The sequence below is a fragment of the Aphelocoma coerulescens genome, chromosome 6 (assembly GCF_041296385.1).
Source record: "Aphelocoma coerulescens isolate FSJ_1873_10779 chromosome 6, UR_Acoe_1.0, whole genome shotgun sequence".
Lineage (NCBI taxonomy): Eukaryota > Metazoa > Chordata > Aves > Passeriformes > Corvidae > Aphelocoma > Aphelocoma coerulescens.
Window position 1 is genome coordinate 18,801,538 of NC_091020.1, and position 27,180 is coordinate 18,828,717.

At 42.1% G+C, this 27,180-nt stretch overlaps 1 protein-coding gene across 7 annotated transcripts in view; it reads right to left on the reverse strand.

Moving 5' to 3' along the window:
* Positions 1-27,180, reverse strand: part of ARHGAP22 (Rho GTPase activating protein 22) — a 139,234-nt gene that overhangs the window by 26,366 nt on the left and 85,688 nt on the right. For 6 of the 7 annotated variants that reach the window (XM_069019577.1, XM_069019576.1, XM_069019574.1 and 3 more), the window contains one exon: positions 10,530-10,706. In XM_069019577.1, the coding sequence (XP_068875678.1) occupies positions 10,530-10,706 (177 nt within the window). The remainder of the gene's footprint in view (positions 1-10,529; positions 10,707-27,180) is intronic. The other variant, XM_069019575.1, reaches the window with a different exon arrangement.

The following is a 27,180-nucleotide window of genomic DNA, read 5'->3' on the forward strand; positions in this document are numbered from 1 at the left end:
CTGTAGAAAAGTTTAGGACCTCTTATTTTCTACAAAACAACTTAGGTTTATAAAATTGTTCAGACATTACATCTCTCATGAACTTGCTGATGAGGAGCTGGATGCACTTTCTTTCCCAGTGTCATTGCAGGAAGAGAGCCCTAGCACTGCTCTCATAAGCTAGCACCACTGCAGTTATTCTGCTGCAGGTACCAGAACAGGTAGAAAGCAATCTGCCTTTACACGTCACTACAAGCCTCGAGATTGGCTGGGAAATTCAATATAGCTCACACGACCTCTGAAAATCCAGGCATGTTTCAGGCTTGGCATCTAACTCAGCTGAAATTCAGTCTTCAGTCTGGTTGCAACAGACAGGAATGGTGAACCCACATGAACTCAGAGTATTTCTCCTCATCTCTGATTGTGAGCAAACTTGTTGGCTTGCACAGCTCCAGCAAGTGCCCATGGGGTGTGTGTATTTTTAGATGCTGGCTTAGAGGATTAGCTAATATACAGGTACACTCAAAGCAGATCTGAGGGAGCTCAGATGCAGGAAATTGCTCTATTTGTACAGAAGGGCCTAGTATCAAAGTTAGAACCATAGCTGAATTTCCCTGTTTTTCAAGACAGTTGAACCTTGAACAGACTCATTTTTTAACCCAGGCAAACCTGGGCACTTGAACATCTATCTGCTGAAAGCTGGCAGTGAACTGGCTAGAGGTGATCAGTCAGAGCTGAACCCAGCAGGAAAAACTTCAGCACGAATGTCTTCTGTACAGAAATTTTCCCTCCTCATTTCCTCCCTCTCCAAACACTTTGGTCAGGTCCTTCTCTCAAAAAAATTATGCCCCCACACCCCTCACCTGCTCTGGGCTGGGGTCTCAACCTTTACTGGTGAAATTAAATCTTTTGAGGATAAACAGACTTCTGTTTACTGACTGATAAAACAGTTCACTCTAGGTTAAAGATTAGCAAATAGCTATGCTCACCTTTCTACCACAGTAGATTCTTCTTAACCTGTGTGATGTGTCTTCCCATCTCTCTAAAATGTGCCAGGAAAGGAACTGACTAAGCAGTACTGTAAATTACCCTGTGATGGATTGACCAGTTCATGCTCCAAATTGAGACTGTAACTGTGCTCACAGAGAAAAGGTGATAAACAGATCAAAACATCACTTAACCACAGAATTCTAAATCCAGAGCCAACCCCCTGTGTTTATTGCTCTATTTCTCTCTAAACAAAGGCAAGAGAATTTGGAGAACAAAATATCACGAGCAGCAAAAAATGCCTTTTGGCAAGCAGTGATCTGGACCAATGTGCCCTGTACAACTTTTTTCTCCCCACAACCTAAGACCGTATTTTACAGAAATTTTACTTATTGACTCTTGCATATGTCTATGTTTAAAAGACAGTTTCCATACAATTGTCTGAAGTGATGTCTGTAGAAAGCACCTGATCAGCAGGTCATCTCTTTCAAGTGGTGCTGCTTCTTTATGCCTCCACTGCACAGAAAAGCTTTACAAAAATTCTGGGTGTTGGTTAGTAAAAAATAGTTATGATGTAGTGTAACTGTTGCCTTCAGTGTCTCATCACTAGAGATGGATGAGAATTCCAGCTGTAGGTTCAAAAGAAAGGATCACGGAGTCTGAAATCTCTAGTATGGAATAAAATTATTCACCTGTATTTCTGGCCAACCAGGAACCTGGCAGGGACTGCGATCCAGACACACAGCCAACATTTAGCACATTAGGCACTTTTATCCATTCCAAAAGCCAAACAACCTTATGTCCTGAAGCTTTTCCATATCCCAAGCCTTCCCATACAAGGTTGATAACCTAAGCACAATCATTCATTGAGATGCAGACAAGATCAACACTGAACACATGGATTTTTATCCAAACCAAACTTCACCATAAATACCTCTGTCAGTCTCTAACCTTCAATTTTAAAACTCACTACCAGGTCAATTGTATCTGGTTTCACTTTGTTGCATCTTCAAACACAATCAGTGATGAAAATATGTTACCTAATTCCCATATATTTATCTTTATCCTCCACTGTCCACCTAAAATCCTCACCAACTTACAGCTTCACCACCCAAGCAATAAAGTCATTGTCTAAGTTCCAACAACAGCTGAACCTGACCAGCTGTGCTTGGGGAAGGGGCAGCATTTAGCTCCTATTTGTAAAATAGGTAAAACACTTCAGTAAATTTGCAAGTCTTTAAAGAACACTTCTGGAAGTGGTAAAGAGCTGAATGTTCCCTTCTCTAACCTGCCACTCAGAAGGCATGAAGGGGAAATTGCAAGTCCAATTACATGATGATGAAGAAGTAGAAAAAAGGAGCAACTGTGGATGGAAGAAGGGTAACATTAGAAAGAAAATAGGAAAAGAGAGACAGGGTGAATTTATTTCTTCTCAGCTCCTAAATGGTTAAAATTGCAACTTGCAAGAAGCAGGCTACCATTCCCTTTCATTCAGTAATCACATATTCTCATAACATTCATCAAAGGACTAATACACAGAAATTAAAATACTTGCCTGCAAGCTGAGAAACACCACAGGAACACGTTTGTCCCATTAATACACTGCCAGGACGTGCAGTGAGAACCACCAGCGTTTTAAAGACTGTCAGCTCTCAAATGTCAAACACGAATCTGATGATTACAGGAAGAGTCTCACTGAGAAACCACCAGTGCAGGGGGTGGTACTGGTCAGACTGTGTGCTACAGGCAGTAGCCATCAACAATGTAACAAATGCACAGCCACTGTCAACTCTTTGTGGCACTTACTAGCTGAAGAGAAGAGGAAAGCAAACACAAGCCCCATCATATTTTATCTGCAGTTGAACTGCTCTTTGTGAAATGGGCATATTAAGCTAGTGACTACCTCCAGAAATGTTTCTTTGACTGCCTAGGTAGACTTATCTTCTATGAACACGTCTAATTGTATTTTTAATCCACTTATTCTTTTTATTTCTGCATCTTGTGGCAATAAGTTTCGCAATTCAATTGTGCTCTCCATTAAACTTTTTTTTCTTGGTGTAAACCTCATGACTGTGCAACTTTTCAGATTCTCCTTAAGTGTGTCATTTAACCCACCAGACCCTCCTGCAATCTTCTCTTTTGCCAGGATCTTCTCAAAGTAATTTTTTGGTATTTTGAGGAAAGGGCTTCAGATAGATTTTACATCTTAATTGCTTATACAACCTCTGGAACACAAGACCATTTCAGGGGCTAGCTTGCATTAAAATTTCTCCCCTGAGCTCAAAAAAACTTTCTTAGCACAAGTTTCATTCAAATGAAAACATGCCCATATGACGTTTCATTTTATCAAATCAGCGTTTCCCAACGAAAAGAAGTTCCATTGAGCAAATCCCATGAAAAGCTTTACCCTGCTCACCTGCAAATGTAACAGAGGTGACTTCTGTTTGTAGTTCTTCCTCTGTCTGCTAATCTGGCTGAACAGAGACACTGAGAAGCTGCCTGTGATTCTCCAGTTCTGGGTCTCTGCTCTTTGGTGCCCCAGACTGTCCATGGAAACAGATAAAGCACTAGAAATTCATTCACCTGATGCCAAACTGCAGCATCCTTCAGAAGCCACTGGAACTAAGCTGGCTGATGACAGCTGAGGATAGGGCTGCAGTGCAGAACTCATGCTGCTGGCCTGGGGCTTTTGAAACCAGTAACAAGGGACTTTCCCCCTGAGGAGCCCTGACACAGCACCCCAAGAACACCCATTTCTGCTTTGGGATGACCAAGCTACTGCATGGTCTCCACTCAGAGCCCAGACCCAGCCTGAATTTCGCTGAAAGCCTTGAGCCAGCAGCTTTAGAGGTGAAATACCTACAAGGAGCAGGAGAGCAGGATCTGACTTCTAAAGGCAAGATCTTTAAAACTCAGTAAGGAATACCTTGACATGCTTTAGTTTTGCTTTTAGTTTTAGAGCCTTCCACCAAATTTTTCTACACACTATACATCAGCCTTGATAAGAACCACTCTGAACCTTCTCTTCTTTTGGCTAAACAATCCCACCCTCCTCAGCTTCTCTTAGCATTCTACTTGCACAATCCTTGAATCATTTTAGTGGCCTTTCATTTGACTCACTCCAGTAATCCCATGTCCTTCTTGTCCCAGGCAGACCACAACTGGACAAAGCATTCCAGGTGTGGAATTACTGTGCTGAGGCGAAGGCTCACCTCCCTAAACCTGCTGGAAATGCTCTTCCTGAAGCAGCCCAGGAATTTGCTGGCCACAAGGGTGCATTGCTGGCTCATGTTCAACTTCTCCAAGAGCATCCCAGTTCTCTGCAAAGATGCTTTCCAGTCAGTCAGCTCCCCACATGTACTGTTGTCTATGTTCATCATCTGCAGGTGCAGGACTTTGCATTACTCTCTGCTGAACTTCATGGGGTTCCTGTTCACTCCTTTCTTCAGCCTGTTGAGACCCCTCTAAATGATGACACAATCATCTGATGCACCAATCAGTCCTCCCAATATCATCTGCAAGCTTGCTGAGGGTGTACTCTGCCCCATTACACAGGTCATTAAAGCTGTTGAACAGTACTGGCCCCAGCATTGCCCTTCCCATCCCTTGCCAGATTCAACTCCAGATTGCTTTAGCCTTCCTAAGTCCATTCCTGCATGCTCAGGAATTTCTCTGTATTCCTCCTCTTAGATCACCTGTCCCTGCTTCCACTTCTATGCTGCCATTTTAGCTAATGAGCTTTTACCACAAGCATCTTGTTCATCCATGCAGACCTCTGCCACCTTTGCCTGGTTTCCTGCACAAGGAAGAGGACTGTTCTTGAGCTTGAAGGAAGTAATCCTTGAAAATCCACAAGATCTCCTGGTCCCCTCTTCTCTCCAGGACCATATCCCATGGCATTCTTCCAAACATGTCCCTATGGTCAAGCTCCATGGTTTTAATCTATTTGCCTTCCAGAACGATGCCGTCAGAGTGGTTCTTTTACATAGTCATTGTCACCTCAGGCAAGTCATCTGACTGCTCAATATTTCAGATTCCTCCTTAACAAAAAATGAGAACAATTGCCTTTCCCTACCTCAAGGCTGTAACATGATGGTAAAATATGTTGGTCATAAACCAGTAACAGAAGCCCCAGATATATTTGACAGAGATACATTAGAAGAAAAATAACTTAATCAGGTCTCAGAAACAGATCTTGAAACATTCTCCACTGTAAACAGTTGTGGCAGCAAGATCCACTCTCAACTTACTTTAGCTATTGTATCTTAGTTTCCATATCTACATGGTACCATCTGCTTGGGATACTTTTGCCTGGGGGCAAGGCTAGCCCAGCACCTCCTCACAGATGACTCAGGCATCCCCTAGTCCTGGGCAGATACCTGACCTCATAACCTCCATCATCTTTCTCTTCCCCTGGCTGGGCCGATCTCCCAGCATTAAACAACAGCAAGAGCAAACACTGATAAGCTGCATCAGGCGCCAGCTAGCTCGGTGTAGAGATAACAGCAGGTATCAGGCACAACAAACACCCAACACCACTCCCCACACACCTGGGGGGAGCCTGCACAAGGGAAGCCCACCCTGACACCTCCTGAAGGGGCTCCTCCTGACCCAGTCAGGAATCCTACTTGAGGCTATCTGGGGGAGCCCGCTGAGAAGAAAGGGAGCAGAAATCTCCTCTCTGTCTTCAGACCGGGCAAATAACAAAAGCCACTTCCCTTCTCCTCTTCCTTACCTCTTCAGTGGTATTTTAGCATCTTAAACTCACTGACATGGCTCTAGGTTTATGATGCTCTTACTGGAAAATTCCCATACCTCAGGTGGAAAAACTAAAACTCAAGACTCCCAAAACTTAATGCCTAGCTCCTAAATCGTTTGGCATCCTGGTGAACAGGCACCTAATATCAATATCTGACCCTTCAAAACAGTTATGGTTGCTCTCATGCAGATGTTATCTCAAAGACATTTATTCATCTAAAGCAGGATTCCTAATTAGGCCTATGTAGGGCTAGTCTTCCATTGCCCGTAAGGACACTGAGTCAAGAATTAAATTGCACTTCAGACACTCGTCCCACATCTTGCAGCTCTCCCCTAATAAAAGGCATAACTGCACAGGGCCCTGGTTCCCAAAAAAAACCATTCTCTGCACTGTTTGCTGGCAGAAGAAGAAAGAATCCACACATCATGGTTTATCTCTATGGGAAAGATGTCTGGAATTAATGACAGTAGAAGAGCTTCTTCAATGGACACTTCTTCAGACCCCACCAGTTTAACAGTGACTATTCCTCCTGAGCAGAGAAACTATTCATGAAGCTCTTGCAACACAATTACTTTGTCATAGGGCTAAAGCTCTTCATGTTTGCCTAAGGGAAACACATCCCTTCCAACCGCTTCACCTCCCCTCCATCACAAGTAACTGATGAAAGCTTGGGATGAAGAGGAGGAGAAATAAGGATAAAGTAATGGAGAAAGAAAGGGGCTGAGACATGTATTTCTGGCAGAGAAGCGAGGAACTGCTCATGGCAAGACAGAATACATAAACAGAAGAAAACAAACACAAACATAAATCAAGATTAACACAGAGTGATTCTGTCTCCATGCTGTGCTGGTTGTGTGCTGAGCTGTGAGAGAGTTATGCCACTTGGCATGCAACTCAGGCACCAGAAAGCTGAGGTTTTGTATCTCATGGCCAGAAATTTAGTCCTAGTCAAACCCTGTTTTCCAGCTGATGCAAGACAGACATGAGGAAGGCATGCCAACTTGAGAGGTGGGCACATGAAAAGGAATTTCCTTGCAGTGGCTGCACCTCCTCAGACTAGAAGTACAATCCCACCACATGCGTACAGTCTAAGATCTCCTCTTCTCCCCCAGCTACACTAAACACTTTCAACACATCCAGCTTGGGAGGGCAAGGACAAGGTCACTCTCACCCAAGCCTGTGGCCACAAACCCTTTGATTTAGCACTGTGGCACCGCTACAAGCACTTCACATTGAAGAGCAGCCACTGAACGGCAGGACTGTAGGACACAGAGGGACTTCTCTAGATAAGCTTTCAGTGGTGTAAACTTAGAGCAAAATTTGTCACAGAGATAAGAAGGATCATAGAAAACAGTTTCAATCACTCTCTGTCAGAATGTGCTCCAAAACTCACTTTTATCAAGTCACTGTGACAAACTTCTTTCTGAAAGACAATCAAAATGTATGGAGTACTCTCAAATCTCAGTTTAAAAAATCTTCTGCTCTGAATGAGATGTACTAGACTCAAGAATTCAGGAGCCTGAAACTCAAGGAAACTTGTTAAGAGATTATTTTCCCTATAAACAAGGCAGCTCTTCTTCAAAAGACGTCGGAACTCTAGGATTTTATTTTAAGGCCACATTTGAAGTATATTTCAAAGAACACATTCCATATGGCTTTTAAACCTGCCTGTGTCTTCTATTAGTAAATTGTGATCCTCAGCAGCTTTGGGGAGTTTTCTGTTTTATTTTAAGAAGCCTTTGCTGTTCACCTTTAAGCACAGTTCATGTGCCCGCATCAACACGCAAGAAGGTACCCTCAACCTTTTTTTATTTATGTTTCTTCAATACATCAGCAAAGATTAAAGTGTGGTTAAGCCTTCCCTTTTATCTTGGCATAATTCATTTTTACACCATATCAACCTTCTCCAGGGCGGAATATTTGCATATTAATAATGAAGCCTGCTTTTTAATTCTTCCCTTTAGCTTAATATATTAAAAAGTGTTGATAGATAAGACCTGGCTCTCAAATTAGTGGTGGTGGCAAAGCAGAGTTCAAATTATTCAATTAAAACAGAGACAGCTATGTTTATTGTCCTCCCACATTTGAGTTAAGCTGGAATTTCACTCAGGGAAACTGTCCCGCTCTGATTTTGATGGAGAAAGTGTAGGTTTGATCATTTCCCCAAACTGGCTTAAAACCATTGGGGAACAATGGTTTGAATATCTTTACTGTTTCCCAGTTATTGACATTCCTATACATTCTTTGTGAAGTGCAAAGAAACTGAGGGTGCAGCTCCATGGTTTCTTTAAGCAAATTTACGTGTGGGTTGCAGTTAGAATGAACAAGCCTGCCCTCTTCCACACCCTCACATCTCCCCATTCCCCTCATTGTGCTGGAATTACCAGTGTTGCAGCTGCATGGTTAGCAGGGCCAAGGCATCAATCTACCTACAAAAATCCTCCCCCCTCCCTTTTTTTCCTGCCAGGTCGTTTTCTACTGCACAACTCATAACCACCAGTATTAGCAGAATGAAGCGTGCTGGGACCACATGGTTGCCAGGGGTAGAAGACCACTCCTGACAGCAGCTGTCACTGCATCAGCTCAGAAAAGTGACCATGGCACAAAAATCTGCTCTTGCAGCTTGGACTATAAAGCAGGCATAGTCAAGCTAGCTTTAGGCTAATACATTTGAGTATTAGGGCAGAGAGCTCAGGCTAGACTGACTGCCCAAGCATGTGCCCATGTTCTTGGACAGTTTTTATCCACAGAAAGAGAAAAAACATAGGTACACAATTGCAATTCTTTCCAACTCTACAAATGCCTGTGCTTCTCTTCCACAGTGCTTAAGCCAGCTCCCAGCAACAGCCAAAGCTGCCTTTACTGACTTTGATCACTGAACCAGATCAAGTCTGCAGCATGTGAAAATAGCAACAGAAGCTGCTGTACTCCCCCCTGCACTGCTGTAATCTCCCCTGTGCTGCCTTGGTTCCACATTCTCATTATTTCATTTTATGTTTTTTGGTGCTTCATAAAGTTCCAGTTCCTGGAATGAATGTAAGAATAAGAGAATCTGCCTCATTTAAAGAAAAGACAAAAATGTTATCTGACCACTTTGCAGAGAAATTCAAAGGTAAGAAACTTAGCCAATTAATTAGGACAATACTAGCCCCATAAAGAAACAAACAAACAAACAAAAAGGGAAATCCATCACTACCTTTATGCCATTCTCATGTTTTTGTTTTTAAAATATTATGATTTTTAATTATTTATTATTTTAATTCTTAAAGATGTTTGTTTTGAAACTACTTCAAGAGACTGACAAAACACAAGCAAAACATGAAGCCAAATTTGCACTGATACCAGCAGTGCTGACAGTACACTGCCCGAAAGATGGCTATTGCTAGAGTGCACCATTTGTCATGAATGAATGTCTCCTTTTTCCTCACAGTATTTCCCAAATGCACGTTGCAAAGTTATAAAATACACACTATAAGGTCTACTACAAATGGCCACAGAAATACCAGCTCTGAAATTCTGAGATTTCCAATGGAGGACCTGCACTGAGCTCAGTCTAAAAGACCCTTCAATGTGGACTGGAATTCAGAAGGGAAGCAAAACAAGCACATTCTCATGTTTGAGGAGAAATTATGGTGGATCAGTTTTCTACGAGAAAGTAGAGAGCTTTTTCTGTCCACAGCACAACAGCATCACATGCAACCTCTCAGATCAGATTACAAGCTAACTTTTGTACCTACACCCTCTCTGCTAAGTGACAGAAGGACCCTGGAAAAATTGCATCAGTAGAGATTGTCTCTCCTCCATGCAAACCAAATGCTGCTACACATAAATTCCAAATTTCAAAAGGCATTTAAACAAAACAGCCCCCCCCCCCCCCCCCCAAAAAAAAAAAAAAGCCTCAGGTAAAAGTGACTAACAAACACTGGATCTTCTCATGCATCAAGGTCACTTTTTTCCCCCCTAGATCTAGGAAAACCAGTAACTTCATTTCAGCAAAAGTAATTGCATTACCTAGCCCTTATCTGGCACTTCTTTATCTGTACCTCTCAAAAGAGGTTGACAGCACTATCTGCATACGATACCACTATTTGCATGAACTCCATCAGTAGTACACAAGTCACTTCAAAGCCCAGTTTCCAGTACCAAGGCAGTAGCTGCTGTCACCAACACTGAACCCATAAGAAAACATCTCTGAATCCTTGTTCTGTGATAAACCACAGAAACAACTCCTATCTAATCTGCTGACTTGAGAATTTGAAGATTGTGGTATAATATCAACACTGAAGGCTGGATGTTTTGTTCATTTTAACTCCAGGGATTGTCAACAGCTGTATTACCCTACAGGTGTTCACTCAGCCTGAGCCTGTTCTTCCTCAAGCTACACCCCACTGAAGCCAGTGGAAGCTTTGCCTTCTCAACTGGGCCCTACATTAACTTAACTAAGATTGAAAGTTTTGCTGTCTCTGGCTGTACAAATGTTTGAGATGGGCATCTGCCTTTATGGAAGAAAATTGAGATAACTGGAGAAATCTTTCCTCCCCATAAGGTCCACAGAATAATTTGCTGTAAAAAACTGAATAGTGACAATAGTGGTATGTCTGTTATCACCACCCATTTCTGACTGAGACAGTTATACAGTCTGGATGTGCACTCCCCTTTCATTCCTGTCCATCCCCTGGCAAAAGAAAGAAAAATCAACCCCATCCCTTGCTTCAAAACACTTCAGACAATCAAGAGCTTATCTAGACATCTCAGTGATTTTACAGTGTTACACATATCCTAGTATCACAAGAATATGTTTTACCTTGAGGCAAATGTTTTAATTTATGTGCATGTGAGCTATTTGCAATACCTCCACCAAATGGAGCCCATATAACCCGTCGGATGGCTTTCACCCAATCTTCCATTTCATTCTGGGAATTAGCCATGAGCAGGAAAGCCTCATGATTGACAGGCATCTTTTCCCGGTCCCCTGCACCACCTGAAAAACAGAATACAAATCTCTTTTAGTATCTAGTTCAGAAGAGAGCAATCAACATTTAAAAACACCAAAAATCAGGGTCAAAATAATAAAATTATTATTTTAGTTGAGCAGCTTTACAGCCAACTCCTACTGATGTGCTGCAGCACCCACAGAGCACAGGTTGATAGAAGATTAAAGCAGAAGTGCAAAACGTGCATTTCCAGCGTGGGAAACCTGGAGAAGTTGTATCTGCTGTCCCAGCAATAAGAAAAGCAAAAGCACAGGCTGTAAGACCCTATAGGAAAAGTAAAAAAATTAATTCCACATACCTGTGCTGAGATATTGAGAGATTTTTACCCAAAAGGGGGACTGAGTGAAACGCAAAACATTTGAAAATGCTTCAGGTTGTAGAAGTCACAAGGACATCCACTTTCCCCAAGTTTCTGGGATATTTATAGTCTCAATAGAGATCCAATTCAGAAGAAAGTTAAGAGCTGAGGATGTGATTCTGACTCTCCCACTTGTAAGATCTTCAGGAGCTATTAATGTTGGTGCACAACATGTCAGAAAAGCACTGACCAGAACAGCAAATTCACTCAAGCTGTCATAAAAAACTGTCCCTTGTGGATACTCCAAGATGTGAAACATTTTGACCCTCTTTTCCTGTTTCATTTTTAGGTCAGTACTCACTCCAGCCAATTTACAGCTTCCCCTCACCCTTCATTTTATGTTCCAGAGCTGGACACAACCTAGTGAGTGCCACAGAAACACATAAAAGCTTTATTAGAACAGTCTCTGTATGAAAAGGCTACTGATCCTGTCCAGTACAGCAGCTGCATCCCCAGCGGCCTGGAGCTTTTCCATGACCATGGAAACTGCCTCTGGCTTTGCTACGGAGATAACATCTGAGCCGTTGTGTCACTGCTGCTTCCATGCTTACATGGCTTTCAGCACCTACTGGCAAGCTAAACCTGCCAGCCTGTGCTGAGCAGCTGAGATTGCCTGTCCGTGGAATTCAGAGATAAGAGCAGGATGATGGTATGCTGTGGCTTCTGCAGAGATGATTTAGCATACACAGAACATGTGCTGCTTAAATCCTTGCTAATCTGGGGAAAGAAGCAAGCTGGGAGCTGCCTGCCAGCCAAGGAAGTACTTTTTCTTTTATTAATTGTTTTCTTGCCTTGACACACTCATGGAACGTTTATTGATTTACAAAGCAGAAGTGGTAAAATGAGACGCATGGAGAAGTATTTGGTAGTTCTCTGAGAAGCAATTCACTAAACTGGGAAACTGAGGCAGTCTTTCAGTAAAGAGGAGAAACAACAGCCACCAGGGACTAGTCATGCAGCTTAAGAAACAAAAGCCATGATGCTTTTCCCCCACGTGTGCCCAAATTCTGCTTTTTTCCTCACACCATCCTCTTGGACAGTCTCCCATTTTTTAATTTACTGAATTATTCATATTCCTTAAGGTATACGAAGAGAACAGCTCTTTAGCTCAAGGCTAGGATGCAGGCATCTAAACAGATCAATGTCCTGCCATACTGCACTGCAAGGATGACATACTTCATCCTTTGCATACAGAACTGTCAGAGCAGGAAAGTGCAGTCTGTGAAATTCCTGTCACTGCCTAAATCTTTTTACCAACATACTCAGCCTCATGGTGAAAGCAGAGGTAGTAAAGTCTAATTCTTGTACCTTACCCAGCAGACCTACTGAAATGCCCTTTTTCACTTTTTCACGATCAAATATTTTGTAGGAAATATGACTTAAAAAAAGAGGCTTTCCACAGCCCTCAATACACATCAGAAATGGGTTTCAGGATGTATATTTAGCAGATAGATGGCCTGAGCTCAAGCTAGGCCATCATTCTTCTAAGAAATGAAACAGACTCAAAAAGACATTTACTGTATGGGTCCCACCACCAGCAAACAACTGAGTTTAGTCAAGGTAAAAATACATCTTGTTCTTAAGTTTAAAGGTACCAGCTGAGACCTTGCCCACTCAAGCTATGAAGGGCAAGAAGAGACCAGAAGCTTGTCTTAGAATTAATCACAAACTGTAAACAGTGGAATTAGCTGCACCAATCCATACAAAGATTGCCATAGAATTAATCACAAAGTGTAAATAGTGGAATTAGCTGCACCAATCCATACAAAGATTGCCATAAGAAGCACAATAAGCAGAGCATGAAGATCACTTACTGGGCTTTTGCAAAACTGGCATCAGCATCTTCCCAAGGAATCACTGTACCACAGGGACCCGACTACAAGCCCCCTTCCCCCTAAGATGTTATTTTTGACCAGCCAGCTGCTTTCTAAACCTTCACAGACAGTTGTCATGCAAGCATTTAGGGGAAAAAAAACCCCATGTATACTTCTATTTGAGTCTGTAAAAACTGGATGGGGAAAAAAAGATTTCTGTACACACTAGACCTGAGATTCTGCCAATGACTACATATAGCTCCTCCATGTTTGGCTTTCCCCACTGAAACTTGAAATAGGAGCAAGGTCATGACCCTACAATCTGCCTGTGGGAGAGCCAGTAGTGACTAGACATGTAAGTACAAGAAAATGAAGGCAACTCCACACACAAAAGCCAGCTTAGAAATGAGAATGCACTTCAGAATTGCTTCTTATGCTAGTATGATGTGACTATGCAGTGGCAGAACATGTAGATCCACCTGTAAATATTTTTCTTTTTTAATAACATTTTACTCATTTCATTACTCATATTTCTTTGTACACTTGGCTGGTTCCTGTTACTACATCCTTGAGGCACCAAGCAGAAAAATTATGGGTGACTAAAAGGCAGAGTTCAGACACATCTCTCTACATTGTTGTGACATTCAACAGCTTTTGAGTCGTAGTAGATACAAGAAGGAGAAACAGCTGAATTCAAACACCTAGATCTTCTTAAAAAAAACAAACAAAAAATCCAACAACATCCCCAAACAAACAAACAGCCCAAGGAAACAATGTCACAAGAAACTTCTTAGAAATCTAGAATTTTACCTGAAATTCACATTATTTCTTTTATGGGCTCAGACCCAAAACAGGATCTTGTCCTGGATTTCAGGTTTGAATTGGAAACACAACACTGTATCAAATCAAAGACACTAGACTTTAGGAATTGTTTCAGGAAAACAATTTCAAAGCTTCCTTTCCAGAAACACTTGGAGACAAAATTTTAGCTTTGCCTCTCACAGCAGGATGAAGTTCATATTCAGCTACCGAATTCCCACCTCCTCTCTGCCACTAAGGGAGCTTCAGCCCTTACTATGGTTGATGTTGAACTCTAACCCTGAAGCACTCAAGCTATATTTCCACTGTGTGAATCAAAGACGGCGTCTGCTACTCAGCACCATGACAGGAAAGAACACTCTGTTAACGATTTTAAACACAGACAAGGGTTTTTCATACCCTTGAACAGAATTTCTCACTCATCTTTAATCAAGTTTCCATATAAACAAGACTGGGCCTCAGAGACAAACCCTGTGTAGCTCAGGATTGCCATGGGCAGACATTCCAGTCCTTTTGCTTAAAGCTACTTTCATCTCCAGACCAGAGACAAAATAAAACTGTCTGCAAACACAGAGTGCAAGTGTCTCAAAAGATGTGGCAGGAACAGGAAGCTTAACTTTGGGGATGAACAGTCCATTTGCTTTAGCATTAGCCTATGACCAGGGGATCCTGTATTCAGTTGCCTGCTGCAGGCTTCCTGTGTATGCTGGACAAGATGCACTGGATTTCATCCGTATCCATGAAGCAAGCTGGCAGCTCTATTTGCCTCTCATCCAGGTGTACAGAAACTGAACCACTCCAAGAGTGGGAAAGGTGATGGCAACCATGTCAGCATATACAGTAAATGTAAGAGCCTAGAAAGATTAAGAGACTTGTTTGGTTGTTGCTCCCCATCAAGAGGGCTGTAGGTGCCAGCGGACTTGAATGCTTTGCTGCCCCTGTCCCAAGGTACCTTTGTCAAGGTGCTTTACATACCCTGGTAGGTATCTTTGCCTGGGGGGAACAGTTTAGCTCCAGGCCCTCAGCTGCAGTGCACAAATGCTCTCTCCCCAGAACCAGACTAACTCAAGCTGGCAGAACTGCTCTCCTGTGCTTCCACTCATGGTTTCTGCATTTCATATGGCCTGGGAGCCATGACCTGCTAATGACAGAATTTACCTCCTAACCCTTCGAAATGATCCTCCTTTCAGCTTTCCCTCCATGCCCCATAAAAGGGAAGGTTAAATGCAAAACCACTGGGACTTAATCTTGCTAAAGGTCAGATGGAGTGCTGCAACAGCAGCAGGAGTCACTATATACTCTTCAAGGCCCTGTTTACTGAAAATTCTTTTTTTGACCATCCTTAGTCTGGTAAGCACTTGCCAGAATGTGGAAAGTGTGAGGTATAATTTTGTTACATTTACTTGTCCTGCCCTGTGTTGCTGTTCAAAGAACCTGCAACAGACAGACTCCACCTCTGCCTTTGGAAAAAGCTGTATAATGAGGAAAAGCTTCAATTTTTTGTTTGCCTTGAACCTCATTTACTCAAGCTTAACCTTCTTAAAGTCACTTGTGAAGCCAAGCCTTAGATCCCCTTTGTCCGTACAGAACAGAAGTTCAGGGGGAACAGGACTGGACTTCTCCATGGGAGATGTTACTACCTCATTGCATGTAAAAGGAGGAACTTTAATATTCTCAAGCAAAGCTGCTGTTGGGTTCTGAAGTTGGCAGCTCCTTTCTTTGCTCAGGTAACTTCTTTTACTTCCACACCCCCCCGCCCCAAGTTTGCCTTTCACCCATTTCTTACATCATTCTTCTTACTGATGTGCTTGTGTATTGTCATTACGTGAGCCTCCTGAGAAGTTACACAATTACAGTAACTTGTGTATGTGTACACACTGACATGTTTGTTTACATGTTTGCACTGCTTTGGTGTGGATGGTAGCTGTAGTACTTTCAGTGAGAGTGAAACTGAGCTGGCTGTGCTCAGGTGCTGCTGCAGCGCGGGAGGCAAACGGCAGCTCAGGGCTGGATTGGGGAAGGGTGGCTGGTGGGAAGCACAAGGCCCAGCTGACGTGTTTGCCCTCAGTACTACAGCAAGTAGGGACAGGAAGCCTTTGACTGCAGACAAGCAGCAACAAGGATCTTGACAAATGGACAAAAACTAGCACTCACTGCTGAAAAGAACAATTGCAGTGATTCATCTTCCCTGACCTGCTCTTTATGATTGACTTAAAGGTGAGTATCAGAATTTGGGGCTCAAAGATCTTCCTGATAATGAAAGAAGGTGAAAAATGAGATGAATTCTGTCAAGAGTAAGGGCAGCTCTGTTAAGGGGGATCTTCCTTTGCACAGCAGGAAAAAAAAAAAAAACCAAAGAAAACCTGTCTTGATCTTTGGATTATGGAAAGAGACGAATGAAATATCAATGAGTAAGCAAAAGTTCATTAAGAATGCTTAGAACAGACATTTTAAACCTAATTCCATTTCTTCAGTCTTCTTGTCTTTGTTTCTAGCTAATGCTAAACCTCTACCCTGAGAATGTTCCACCCCACCCAAAGGTTTTCAAGAACCTAAAGGCTGGAGATAGACCCTGTCTAACACAGCTGCATCCTGGGTTAATCTGCCATCAGCATCAGTTTAAACTTCACTGGGTTTTTTTCTGTTGTTTTTTTTTTTTTTTGAATTATTCTTTAATAGAATGGAAAATTTGCTGTGAATACAACACTCGTCTTGGAATGGTCCATTTAGGCTTCCTGAGAACAGAAAAAAACAGCAAGAAAAATCTGAAGTAGTCAAGGAGTGAGATAAAAACAAGGGAAACTGGGGGTTTCCCAGTATGGGTATGATTTGTGAGGAATTAAGCAGAACAGTAAACAGTGATGTGTGCTTGCCATGAGTTTTTAATTGTATCTGTCCATCTATCCCCACCCACCCATCTAATCTATATATGGAATATATGAGTTGGAAGTTGATTTGGAGCTGAGTAAATGCATGATCATATTTTAAAATGCATACAACATTAAGAAAAAACAAGGCACAAGAATTTAGTATCGTGTGGAGTGCAAATGAAAAAAACAAGCTTTGAATCAAAATACATTCACTGTGTCACATCTCTGATGGACAACATAATGGCAACTTTCCTAAAGAAACAGACACCTTTGTAGGTGAAAGGTGTTTCATTTCCACAGTTTGGAAGGAGTTTAGGGGGATTATAAAATTCAACATCCATTTGGTTGTGTCAATGAGGAAAGGGAAATCTTAAATACCTTTTATTGTAATGTGGAAGCTCAGCACATAAACTGACACAGTTCACAGTTAATTAGGGCAGGATTTATAAGCATGCACTAAAATCTCATTGACTTCTCAGTCAAATATAAGTGCCAAATTTCCTTAAGCACTTCTCAATTCACCAAATTCGATGGTAGTTACAAGTAGAAGTTGATCAAATTTTCCCATAATCACTGCAGAGGATTTTGGTGAGTCTGTAAATAGTTTTTCAATACCATATCTTAGACCTCATCCCAGAGAATAAAGCAAAAGCAGACACTCTAAAGCCACTGCCATCTATTAAGCAATCCAAAAAGCCCTGTGATCTGTTCTTCTCTCCCATACCTTTCATGGTTTCAGAAGCCATTAAACTGCTTTAAAAATGAACCAACAAAGAGATCAGACCTCACAAGTGTGGTTTCTTATGCGAAAACATCTGACAAGATTTAACATGAACAGAGTCACTAATAAAGCTTCTCTGTACTGGTACATGGACTACAGAAAACCCTTATAAACCTAAGGCTAGTGATCTGTGTCAGCTGTCAGGATGAAGTGTAGGATTACCAAAACTATATGCAAGAAATGAAGATGAAACTGAATCTCTGGCCTGTTATACATAAAAACTGTTTCTGGCTAGCTTGACTCTCCTGCCTCGAGTTACCTTTCTTGGTAACACGTGACCTCATTACTCTAGACTTATCTATTAATTAAACTGAGGAACTATTTAAGACTACCACTCACTTCAAATAAACCAATGCCTTGGAAATAAACAAAACCCATATTCCAGGTAAGCCAAATGCTAGTAAGTGTTGTCACACTCCAGGAACCATGGCAAGCAGAAAAGAAGATGCAAGATAAGAGGAAGGGAGAAAAATAACTTCAAGCACTCTTCAAGAAAAAGTAAGTAGCATTACACACAAACTTCACCTTGAACCCCTGCTTGTAAAACCTGCTTACACGAATTCAGTGCTTTCTAATATTTGAGTCTACTTGAGCTGATTTTACCTTAATGTGCTTTGTCTGCCATTGTCGCAACTTTCAGAAGTTTCAGTAAAAAAAGTTCAGTCATTTTTAAGTTATACTTCTGGCATTAAAAACATATTTATTGTACTAGTATACCCATGCCCTTGTGTCTCCTTGTTTTCAGTTCTTTGCAATTTTAGAGAAGAGACTACTACTATGCTGCCTGGGATGTGCTGTGGCCATGAAGCACAGCTTTGGTTGCCTGAAGTGAATTCACAATGGAGGAAGGCCACTTCTACTGCAGCAGCCCGAGATTTAGAGTTCAGATGAGCCCAGGCACAACACACAACTAAGTACATTTTTTTTCAAGGACACGGCATCTCCCTTGTACCAGCACAGCTCATGTCCCAATTCCTCCACCTTCTGCCCACAATTAATTTGCTCTGTAAAAGGAACAGATATTAACAATGATCACACTGCCTCCCCAAATAGAGAGGTTTCACAGGGGCTTGTGAAATGTGCCCCCAACACCATACAGTATCCCTATAAGCAAGCTGCATTGCAATTGCTTTGTTATCAGCTCCTACTAGCTAGCAGGAAGAGATGAAACTTTCCAACATGGTCACAACTAGTTTAGGAGGCCAGCAAGGAGGATGCCAAAGAGGAGTAATTTCATCCCCTCATGGAAGACGACCTGATGATGGAAAGCAGGGATGACAAGGGAGAGCAAGAAATGTTCTTTTCCCCCAGCACATTCTGTAGACAGCCTTGTAGCAATAGCAGGCTGCTTTCCCTTACCCTCCTTTCTTCCACTCCAGAAAACTAACCCTTACTGTCTTTCCTCAACATATTTCAGATCTAGAAAGCTACAATGAGCACAGTCCTTTATGTTGATGGCATGGAACTGCCTGGACTATGTGCCTAGAGTCATTTTACTGACCTCTGATTTGGAAGGAAAGGAAATGAACTTTTTCTCAGGCCAGCAGAAGCCACACACTCACAAGGAGGCAATTTAGGCCAGCTGGCAGGAGCTGCATGTCTGTCCCTACAAGACACATTGCAGGAGACATTTAAATTAAGGCAACTTAATTTGAGGGTACAAAAAGAAGCTACAAATGTATGTATGAAAGACTCAGAAAATAGTAGCTCATCTGTGCAAAACAGGCCATATGGCTCCATGTGGTTCTCCAAAGCAGCAAGTACTCAACACTTCTGAAGAATGTATCAAATTATATATTACAACTGTGGTTATGTTTACATGCTATTATAAGGGAGGAAATTCCTTCCCGACCAAAGATGATGATACTTCATGCTTTGAAAAATCTGAATAAAAATGACTGGATAATTTTTATGCATTACCATGCAACCACAAGTAATTTTCTAATTCTCATAAATTTCTTCAAATCTTTAACACCAAAAACTAAAGTTGAGGAAAATTTTATATTCTGAAAAGAAATTCTCTACTATAACATCAGAATAGTAAATTCTTATCTATTTTTCTTTAATAATTTAATACTGGAGAGATAATATCCAATTTCTGCATTCTTTTGGAGCTGTTGTGCTCACATTTGCCAGGTCTGCTCCATGACAGGAATGAAGTGGTTCATGCCTTCTAAATACATCTCTCTACAACCACCTTCTCCCCTCCACCTTGCCCCTCACATAAGCGTATTTTTTCTTTCTCCTGCACTTGATCCACTATGAAACCAAAGACATCTTCTCTGTATTTTTAAAGGACTACATGTCTCCCATCTTAGATAGTGCTCTGAACATTAAACTAAGGAAGATGGAAAAGAAACCATCCACTGGTAAAGCTTAGGCTGCAGATGCCAGAGCCTGTAAAGACTCTGATTCTCTGTAGACTGAATACAGGGTACTGCAGAAATTCAAGCCAACCAATTACAAACATTATTATCTTCTTTAGTAAAGTAACTGAAGCTTTACAAGCACAGTTTTGGCAGCAGCAAATTAATGGACTATCATTAAGGACCTAACAGTTGCAGACTTTGTTTTTACACAAAACGAAGCTATTTGTCACATTAACACAGAAAAAGGACTGAAATGCGAAAGCATATATACTGTAGGCCATTGGCAAGTTTGAAGAAACCCTTGCCAATACTAATGATGAGACAATGCACATGGAAGTACTGCTGATCCACATCCAACCCTAAGAGCTCAGGGATATTCTGATCCAAGTCTGTAGCCTTGTTACAGTTTGCACAGACTAACAGTTTTAGAGCAGTCTCCTCACTGTATCTGGCTATGCATGGAGTAGTCAATAATCTTCTAAATATGACTGTGTAGTACACAGCATTCTCCACTCTCACAACAACATTGTTTGGGAAAAAATGGGAAGTTCATACTTGTCCCTTGGGCCCAGCACTGCAGCCACTCAGAACACAGCTGCGGATGGCTAAAGGACTCCAGGCTGGGCAGATGCAAAAGGCTGGGCCCTCAATTCTTTGTGCTTTAGGACAACTGTCAGTGAACTGCTACCAGAACAGTGCTTAGAAACATCAATTCTAATTCTGTCCACTCACTGGCAATGAACAAACTCCGCCCAGTTAATAGCATTATCAGAATGTCCATAGAAGCTCCTTTGAAGTGGTTTGTTATTAGCTAATATAACTTCACTTTTCAGAGACTTGATGGTTTAGATCAGATTCTAAAAAGAAATGAAAAAACCTATTAGGGTAAACAGCAGCTCATCCTGAGAGATGTCTTCAGCTGGTGGCCTTGTTCCCACTGAAATTCAAGGGAATGTTGCACAGAATGCTTCTCTCTGACTCTGGCTCTCCCAACGAAGTTCTGTATTGCAACATTCACTGCCACTATTACATACAGATGTACCCTTCCACTGCCTCCCATCTTGACAGTTGTGTGTCTCCATCATAGGCCAAAAGGCCTGCACGTAGGTAGCATCTCATCAGACAAGCTGAGATAATCACCTTTGAGTTGCAGAGGCAGAGAGTAAAGCTTGGGTGTGTAACCTTAGAGACCACAGTTCAGGCAGACTGCTCATGGAAGCCCCCTTAGGGCTTGTGACTATTCAGAATTTTCATCAAGCACAGCAGAACTGCCTCAAACATTACTGTGCAAGCTTCCACTCCCATAGTGCAGAAAGTTCACCAGCACAAAAGCAATCAGCCACTGAGCCATTGCTGCCCAGCTCCTCCAAACAACAGCTTCTGAGCTGGTATGACCATTCCTGCCTGTACATCTCAGTACTCATGGACTGGGACAAACTCCAGTGAAGTGACAATCCTTCCCACAGAGATCCTTGAACTTTTTCTGGTCTTCCTAGAACAGCAAGGGACTGTAGTCTACGTGTTCTGTCCTGATAGTCTTCATCTAGGACAGTTAGCTGGCAAAAGGGAAATCCATGTATTTGAAAACCTGGGTCAGCAGTCTCTTCTCCACTATACTGGCACTCACAGTCCCTTAGTAAAACACACTGTCACTTACTGAGGGCTACACTATGTTGCCAAAATGTCCTCTAAACCTTCTTATGTTATTTGAAAGTTTACAGGCCTGACACATTTCAAGCAAAGGCTACTGACCAAAGCTAGGTCACAGTCCTAGGAAGACAGAGTCTGTTTACTAACAAGGGAAACTAAAAGAATTTCCACAGAGGAGCACAGAAAGGAGAAATTCTTCAGGAGACATTACCACTCACAGGAATCTGCCCCAAAAGTCCTGAAAGCTAACACAGATATGTACAGCAGCCAAGTGTAATAGAGCAATTTTCTCCTGGTGCGAGAGCGTATTTGCAGCGTGGATGATGAGACTGGGCAGCCAAACTCTGTAACTACACCCCAGTTACCTCTAGAGCAAGAAACATTGCACATGCAGCTTGCACATGGCCATTTTAAGACCCACATTCTGCAGAAATCCAGCTATCAACATAGTTTATGATGTTCAAATACAGAAGATGCAGTTCTTATCCCAAAGAACTAAAAAGCATTGCTCAATCCTCCTTGTGATAAACTATTCAAATAGAAATGCCAGCATTGCCATTTGAGCTGATTCTGCCAGTGGTATGAACTACATAAATTATATCTAATTACACAGATTTAAGCCACAGAGAACTACAACTTGCATGAGGGCAGGAGAATATCACCCTCACTATTTGGAATACCCTCTACAGACAATATATTTGTGTATTTTTATGCTTATAGAAGCAGAAAGCCCATTCTGAAAATGCTGACATAAGCTGGGTTGCTGCACAGATTCACTGAGCCCTGTTGGTCCACTAAGAAAAATGCAAACAGGGCACAAGCATCTGCCTTGTGAGCCTCCTCCCTCTTCTCACCCTGCTCCTTTCTCAAGAGCACAGAACTGTATGCAGCCATGGCAGGCAGAATGCATTATAAGAATTTGTCTTTGTAGTCAAAGGCAGAATAACAGCCAGAAACCAGGATCTGCTTGGCCAGTGATAGGGCATGTATTAAAAAGCCTTCCAGCTTCTGTTTCAAAACAAAGAAATCTTGATAAGCCTAAAGGCAGCAGCTGCTGCCAGCAGCATGCTGCCTTCCTTACCTTGGGGACACCTGCTGAGCTGCTGCCTGTTTAATATTACATTAACACAGCAGCTTTCCAGATAATGAATTATGTATCTATAGTGAAATTGTGGTACACAGAGGGCTGGGAGGACATGGTTTGGAAATCAAAGAACCATTTGGGTTAATGGTCTGCAAGGCTGAAAAAAAAAAAAAAATTACTGATGGCTTTATGATTTGTCAGAGCCCCAGTCAGGTAACAGAGGGAATGATGGGAGCATAGCAAGTGCCTCCTACTCTTCCCTTCTACATTTTTTTAGTTAAGAGCAATCAGTTGAGTTTGAAAATCCATAAAAGGGGATAGAAATCTAAAACATAGGAAAAAATAACAGGGCTATAAGCTTGTCTGCTTGTGACTGCAGCCAGTTTCAGCGCTCTAGCATTAAAGACACAGAAGGTTCCATTGTACCATGTTTTTTATTTAAATAGTTCATACTGTGAAAGCAGAAACCCAAGACAGCAGTAAACTATTGTCTTTGACGTCTGGTCTCTGCCAGTCACCTTTAAGTGCAAACTCAATCCATGCTCTCTGAAGCAAATGTGCAAGCACTTGTCAAACAGACACAGCTTCTCTGGCCTTCCAGAGAGGTTTTAATTCTCTTGCCTTGTTTAATTTAAGATCATCAGTTAGGTGATCCGGATACTACTCATGAAAGCATTACATGCTTGTAATGATCATTATGAAGCAGCATATTTCTAAATGCATAGTCAAACACTTGTATGCCTCAAATACTCCTGTTTGCAGATATTCTAGTCCTGTCTAGACAAAAGTCTAAGTATGAGGAAGGCTGATTCTCAGGAAGCCAACAGCAAAAAGAACTCTTTATACCACACACTTTATCCTAAGATCAGCTTCATCTAGTCCAGTTCTGTTACTGCTCTGTCCAATTAAAAATACCTAACACAGCTTGGACTGCCTTTTTCAGATAAGGAACAGTCACACAACAGTAACAGCAAACCAATCTTACAACAAGTATATGAAAACAGAAGTGATTTCAGTGTATGCTTTAGCTATTAACAAACAAAAGACATTAAAAAAAAAAAAGATTCTCCATTGTTGCAATATGCTTTTCACATAGAATTAAACATTAGTGTTTGGAGAGAACAGGCACTGAGACTGATATTACTTCCCAAGGTTATATTGCACATCAGTGGAGAAATGCCTTCTCTGTATTTAATTAAAAAAAAAAAAAATCCCTTGAATGCCACAATGAGAAATTCCTACATACCAGTGGGGAACTGAGATACAGAGACAGTGATTTCCAGTATGATGCTGGCTAGCAGCTAGCAGAGTCAGAATGAAAAACACAACTACCACATCCAGGCAACCTGGATTATTCAAACATCGATTATCACAATGCAAGGAATATGGTTTGGAAGGTTGGTTGTGTGCAACTGCAAAGGCAGTGCCAGCCCTAGAAAGCAAAAAATGAGTGAAAAGAAGCTGAACAGCATGATGATTGTTCTCCCAGCACAGGATGGAAAGGAGGCCATTTTCTCATCAAAGCAGTGCTCTTGAAATGGAAAGCCACATCAGAAATTAGGAGTGTACTGTGTCTCACAAAGCTGCTCCTTCACTCAGCAGCTCCAGAGGTTGTCTGGCACCTCCTCTCTTTGGAGAGCTTTAACTGGTGAGCTGAAGTCACCACTCTCTCAGCAGTGTGCACATGGGTCACTGAGAGGCACCACAGTGTTGGCCAACTCAGCCTCTCGAGCACTACGATTCTTGGCAGCGCTGGCCTCTCTGGCTGCTGAATCCCAGAGCCCTGTGGAGAGAGTGGCCCAGATCCCACAAAAGCCTAGATACTGACTGTATAAAGCCCCAGTTCCACTCAGATTTTAATACTGATGAGGGAGATTTGCACCAGAGCCACATGGCTTTGCAAGTCATTTACTGAGTAACAGATGTGTCTCTGTGGTGTCCTTCCAGCTCCTTTTATATCTCCAGGCCCATGGAATCCAGCACACCATTTCCTGGAGGCTCCGACTACTCGAAACAGTTGGGATCCAGACTGTGGACTCATCCTCTACACCCAAGTGCCTTGCTTTGATCCCAGATACCATGGGAGATCACCATGGCATGTTTGCACCTTGCTGCATCCCAAACCTCTGGAATGAATTTATTCGTAGGAATTTTAAGACTGATTTCTAGTCAAGGAATCAGTCCTAGTAAATAACACACCAGTTCAAGAAGAGTTATCCAGGCCCTTTTCTACCTCATGAGGCTTTTTTTCTACTTTCTGAACTGGAACATCCACCAGATAAGTGCAATAAGGAGTTTAATAAAACACAAAGGGTTAGATCACATTGCTTGGGCTTCAGAGTTGAAAGAAAAGCCACACACCACCACAGTTTCCAGGTCCACCTAATGATGGAGCTATCTAGCTCCTTTCTTCTCCACGCTCTGCTGTACTGAACTGGAGATGCATTGTTGGGCTAACTGCACAAAGTATTAACACAAGAGCAAAATCACAGTGGCCCCTTTTCAAGATGACTGGTATAGATGCAGAACATTCTCATTTCCAGTCCTGGACCTTATTCCCCTCAAACCACAATGTTGTATGGATTGAATGCTTCCTTTCACCAGGACAGCCTTTCTCAACTTTCATAATGTGTATAAAATCATCCATCCTGTGAGCACATCAGAAGAGGAAAACAGTCACAGACAAAATGAAGCAGGAGAGGTAACAGAGCTCAGGCTCAAATCCTGCCTTTAGCATGACCACCCCTGGAAGTCAACAGAGACAGAAGCTTTAAGAATACCAAAAGCAAACCTGAAAGTCTTATAGGTTGACATAATGCAAAAGTGACCTGTCAGCCATCAAATATCCTGAGGTTGCTGGGTGTGGGCTGTTCTTCTCAGACAGCAGCCAGCAGACTCCCTCCCGGGAGTGGCAGCCACATCTCTTGTCTGCTGCACATGGCATTTTCCCCAGCAGTTCCATTTGCTGAACACAAAGAGCAAGCCTACAACATTAAAGAACACTCCCCTTCTTTGAAGTTTAGATTGTTTGGCTTGCCTGGCTACAAACTAAAACTGCACCTTAATCATCCAGCTTTGAAGTTCTGTAAATCTACAGCTGCAGAAAAGTAAGGACCACTTGGCAATAAAACATTCATTATTAAATTCTTTTGAATTAAAGTAGAGAAGGCTTTCCTGAAGCTGAAACTTTCTTTTTTGCCCACTAGAAATGAAGACATAAGTGAAAAATTGACAATGACTTGCCAGATCAGAGAATGACATTTTATTGCCCAGTTTTGAACAGTATTGAGCCAGTGCTCAGGGAATGGCCAAAGAAAACAAAAACATTTATTGGAGAAAGACTTATGAGAAAACAGAAGGTTTTAACAACAGGCTGCAGAGGTTAATAAATAGTTTCATTGTTTTGATTCCTTATTTAAGGTGTGTGTGTGGATGTAATTGATAGGAGCTTGATGGAGGTTAATAGGAAAAATAAAGGAACCCTTACTTGCATCTTTCCAGAATATGTCATTGCTGCATGTTTACCAGAGGGTATGAGTAGGGTAAGGCTGTATCACCAAATGAGACCTACAGAAAGTCTCCATAGGCACAACAGTCTGCATAGCAAAGGATACACAGCAAGAGAGAACACTCTACTTTGGCTTGGCTGTTTCATTTCAGGCATGCCTGGAAACCTTGCAGCCTCAACAAAATAGAGAATTAATCCAAAACACAGGGTAGCCTGGATGGAATACTAGTGAGGAGATAAAATGGTGCATTGTGAGAATAAAGCTCACTTGGAAAAAAAGAGGCTTCAGCTACAACATGGTACAAAAGAACTAAGACACAAAATCCTGTACTTCCTGGGATTTCAGGCTATAAGATACTTTGGAGAATCAGTTTCCAGTTCCCATCTCTGCTGACCACTTCCTGTATTAATCTGGACAAGTTCCCTCTCAAGGCTGAACCAGGAGGGTTTACCCGGGAGTTTTGTTTTCCATACAACCAATATTTCTGGCCATGAACTTGTCCATAGCCCAGCTTCTGTCCATAGACCATCTGAACCCGTGGAAAAGAGATCACAGATCATACACAAACCTCACTGCTCCTGATGGCTTGCCACTTCCCTGTTCAGGGACACAGAGAACAGCAAGGTCAGATCCACTGGAGCCTGTGGCTACTATAGTTTTTATGCAACCACATTTTTGATGCTATGCCTAGGGCACTCTAATCATATAGAGCCTTTGAACAACCACATTTACTTACTGGGAATGATGTCCTTATTCAGATGACAGTAAAACCCTCTGCAAATGAAGTGCTTTCTGAAAGGGAGTCAAAAGGGATTGCCTTAAGTACCTGGATGGAAAGTGGTTCAAAAGCTGTCAGGAGTCCAGCTTCTTCAAAGCAAGATTAGCGGCAGACTGATACTAAACAGCTCAAGGAGAAGCTCAGCTACCTCAGCATTTCCCACTCAGACACACAGTGCTTTGGCACTTCCCTGTCCTGGAAGCAAGAAAGGAAAGGACAGCACACAGCATAGAGGGCACCAGAAGCAATCAGGATCCCTACCCTGCCAGTGGGCCCGATTCAGGAGGTGTTCTGTACAGCTTGATGGATTTCACAGATCAGACAGATTTTGGCAGAAACAGGCTCCAAGAGGAAACACCCTCAGTTCAGTCAGCTGACAGTTTTCCTGTTGGCAGTGACTTACTAAGAGTACAACTGGCTGCTGTTCCC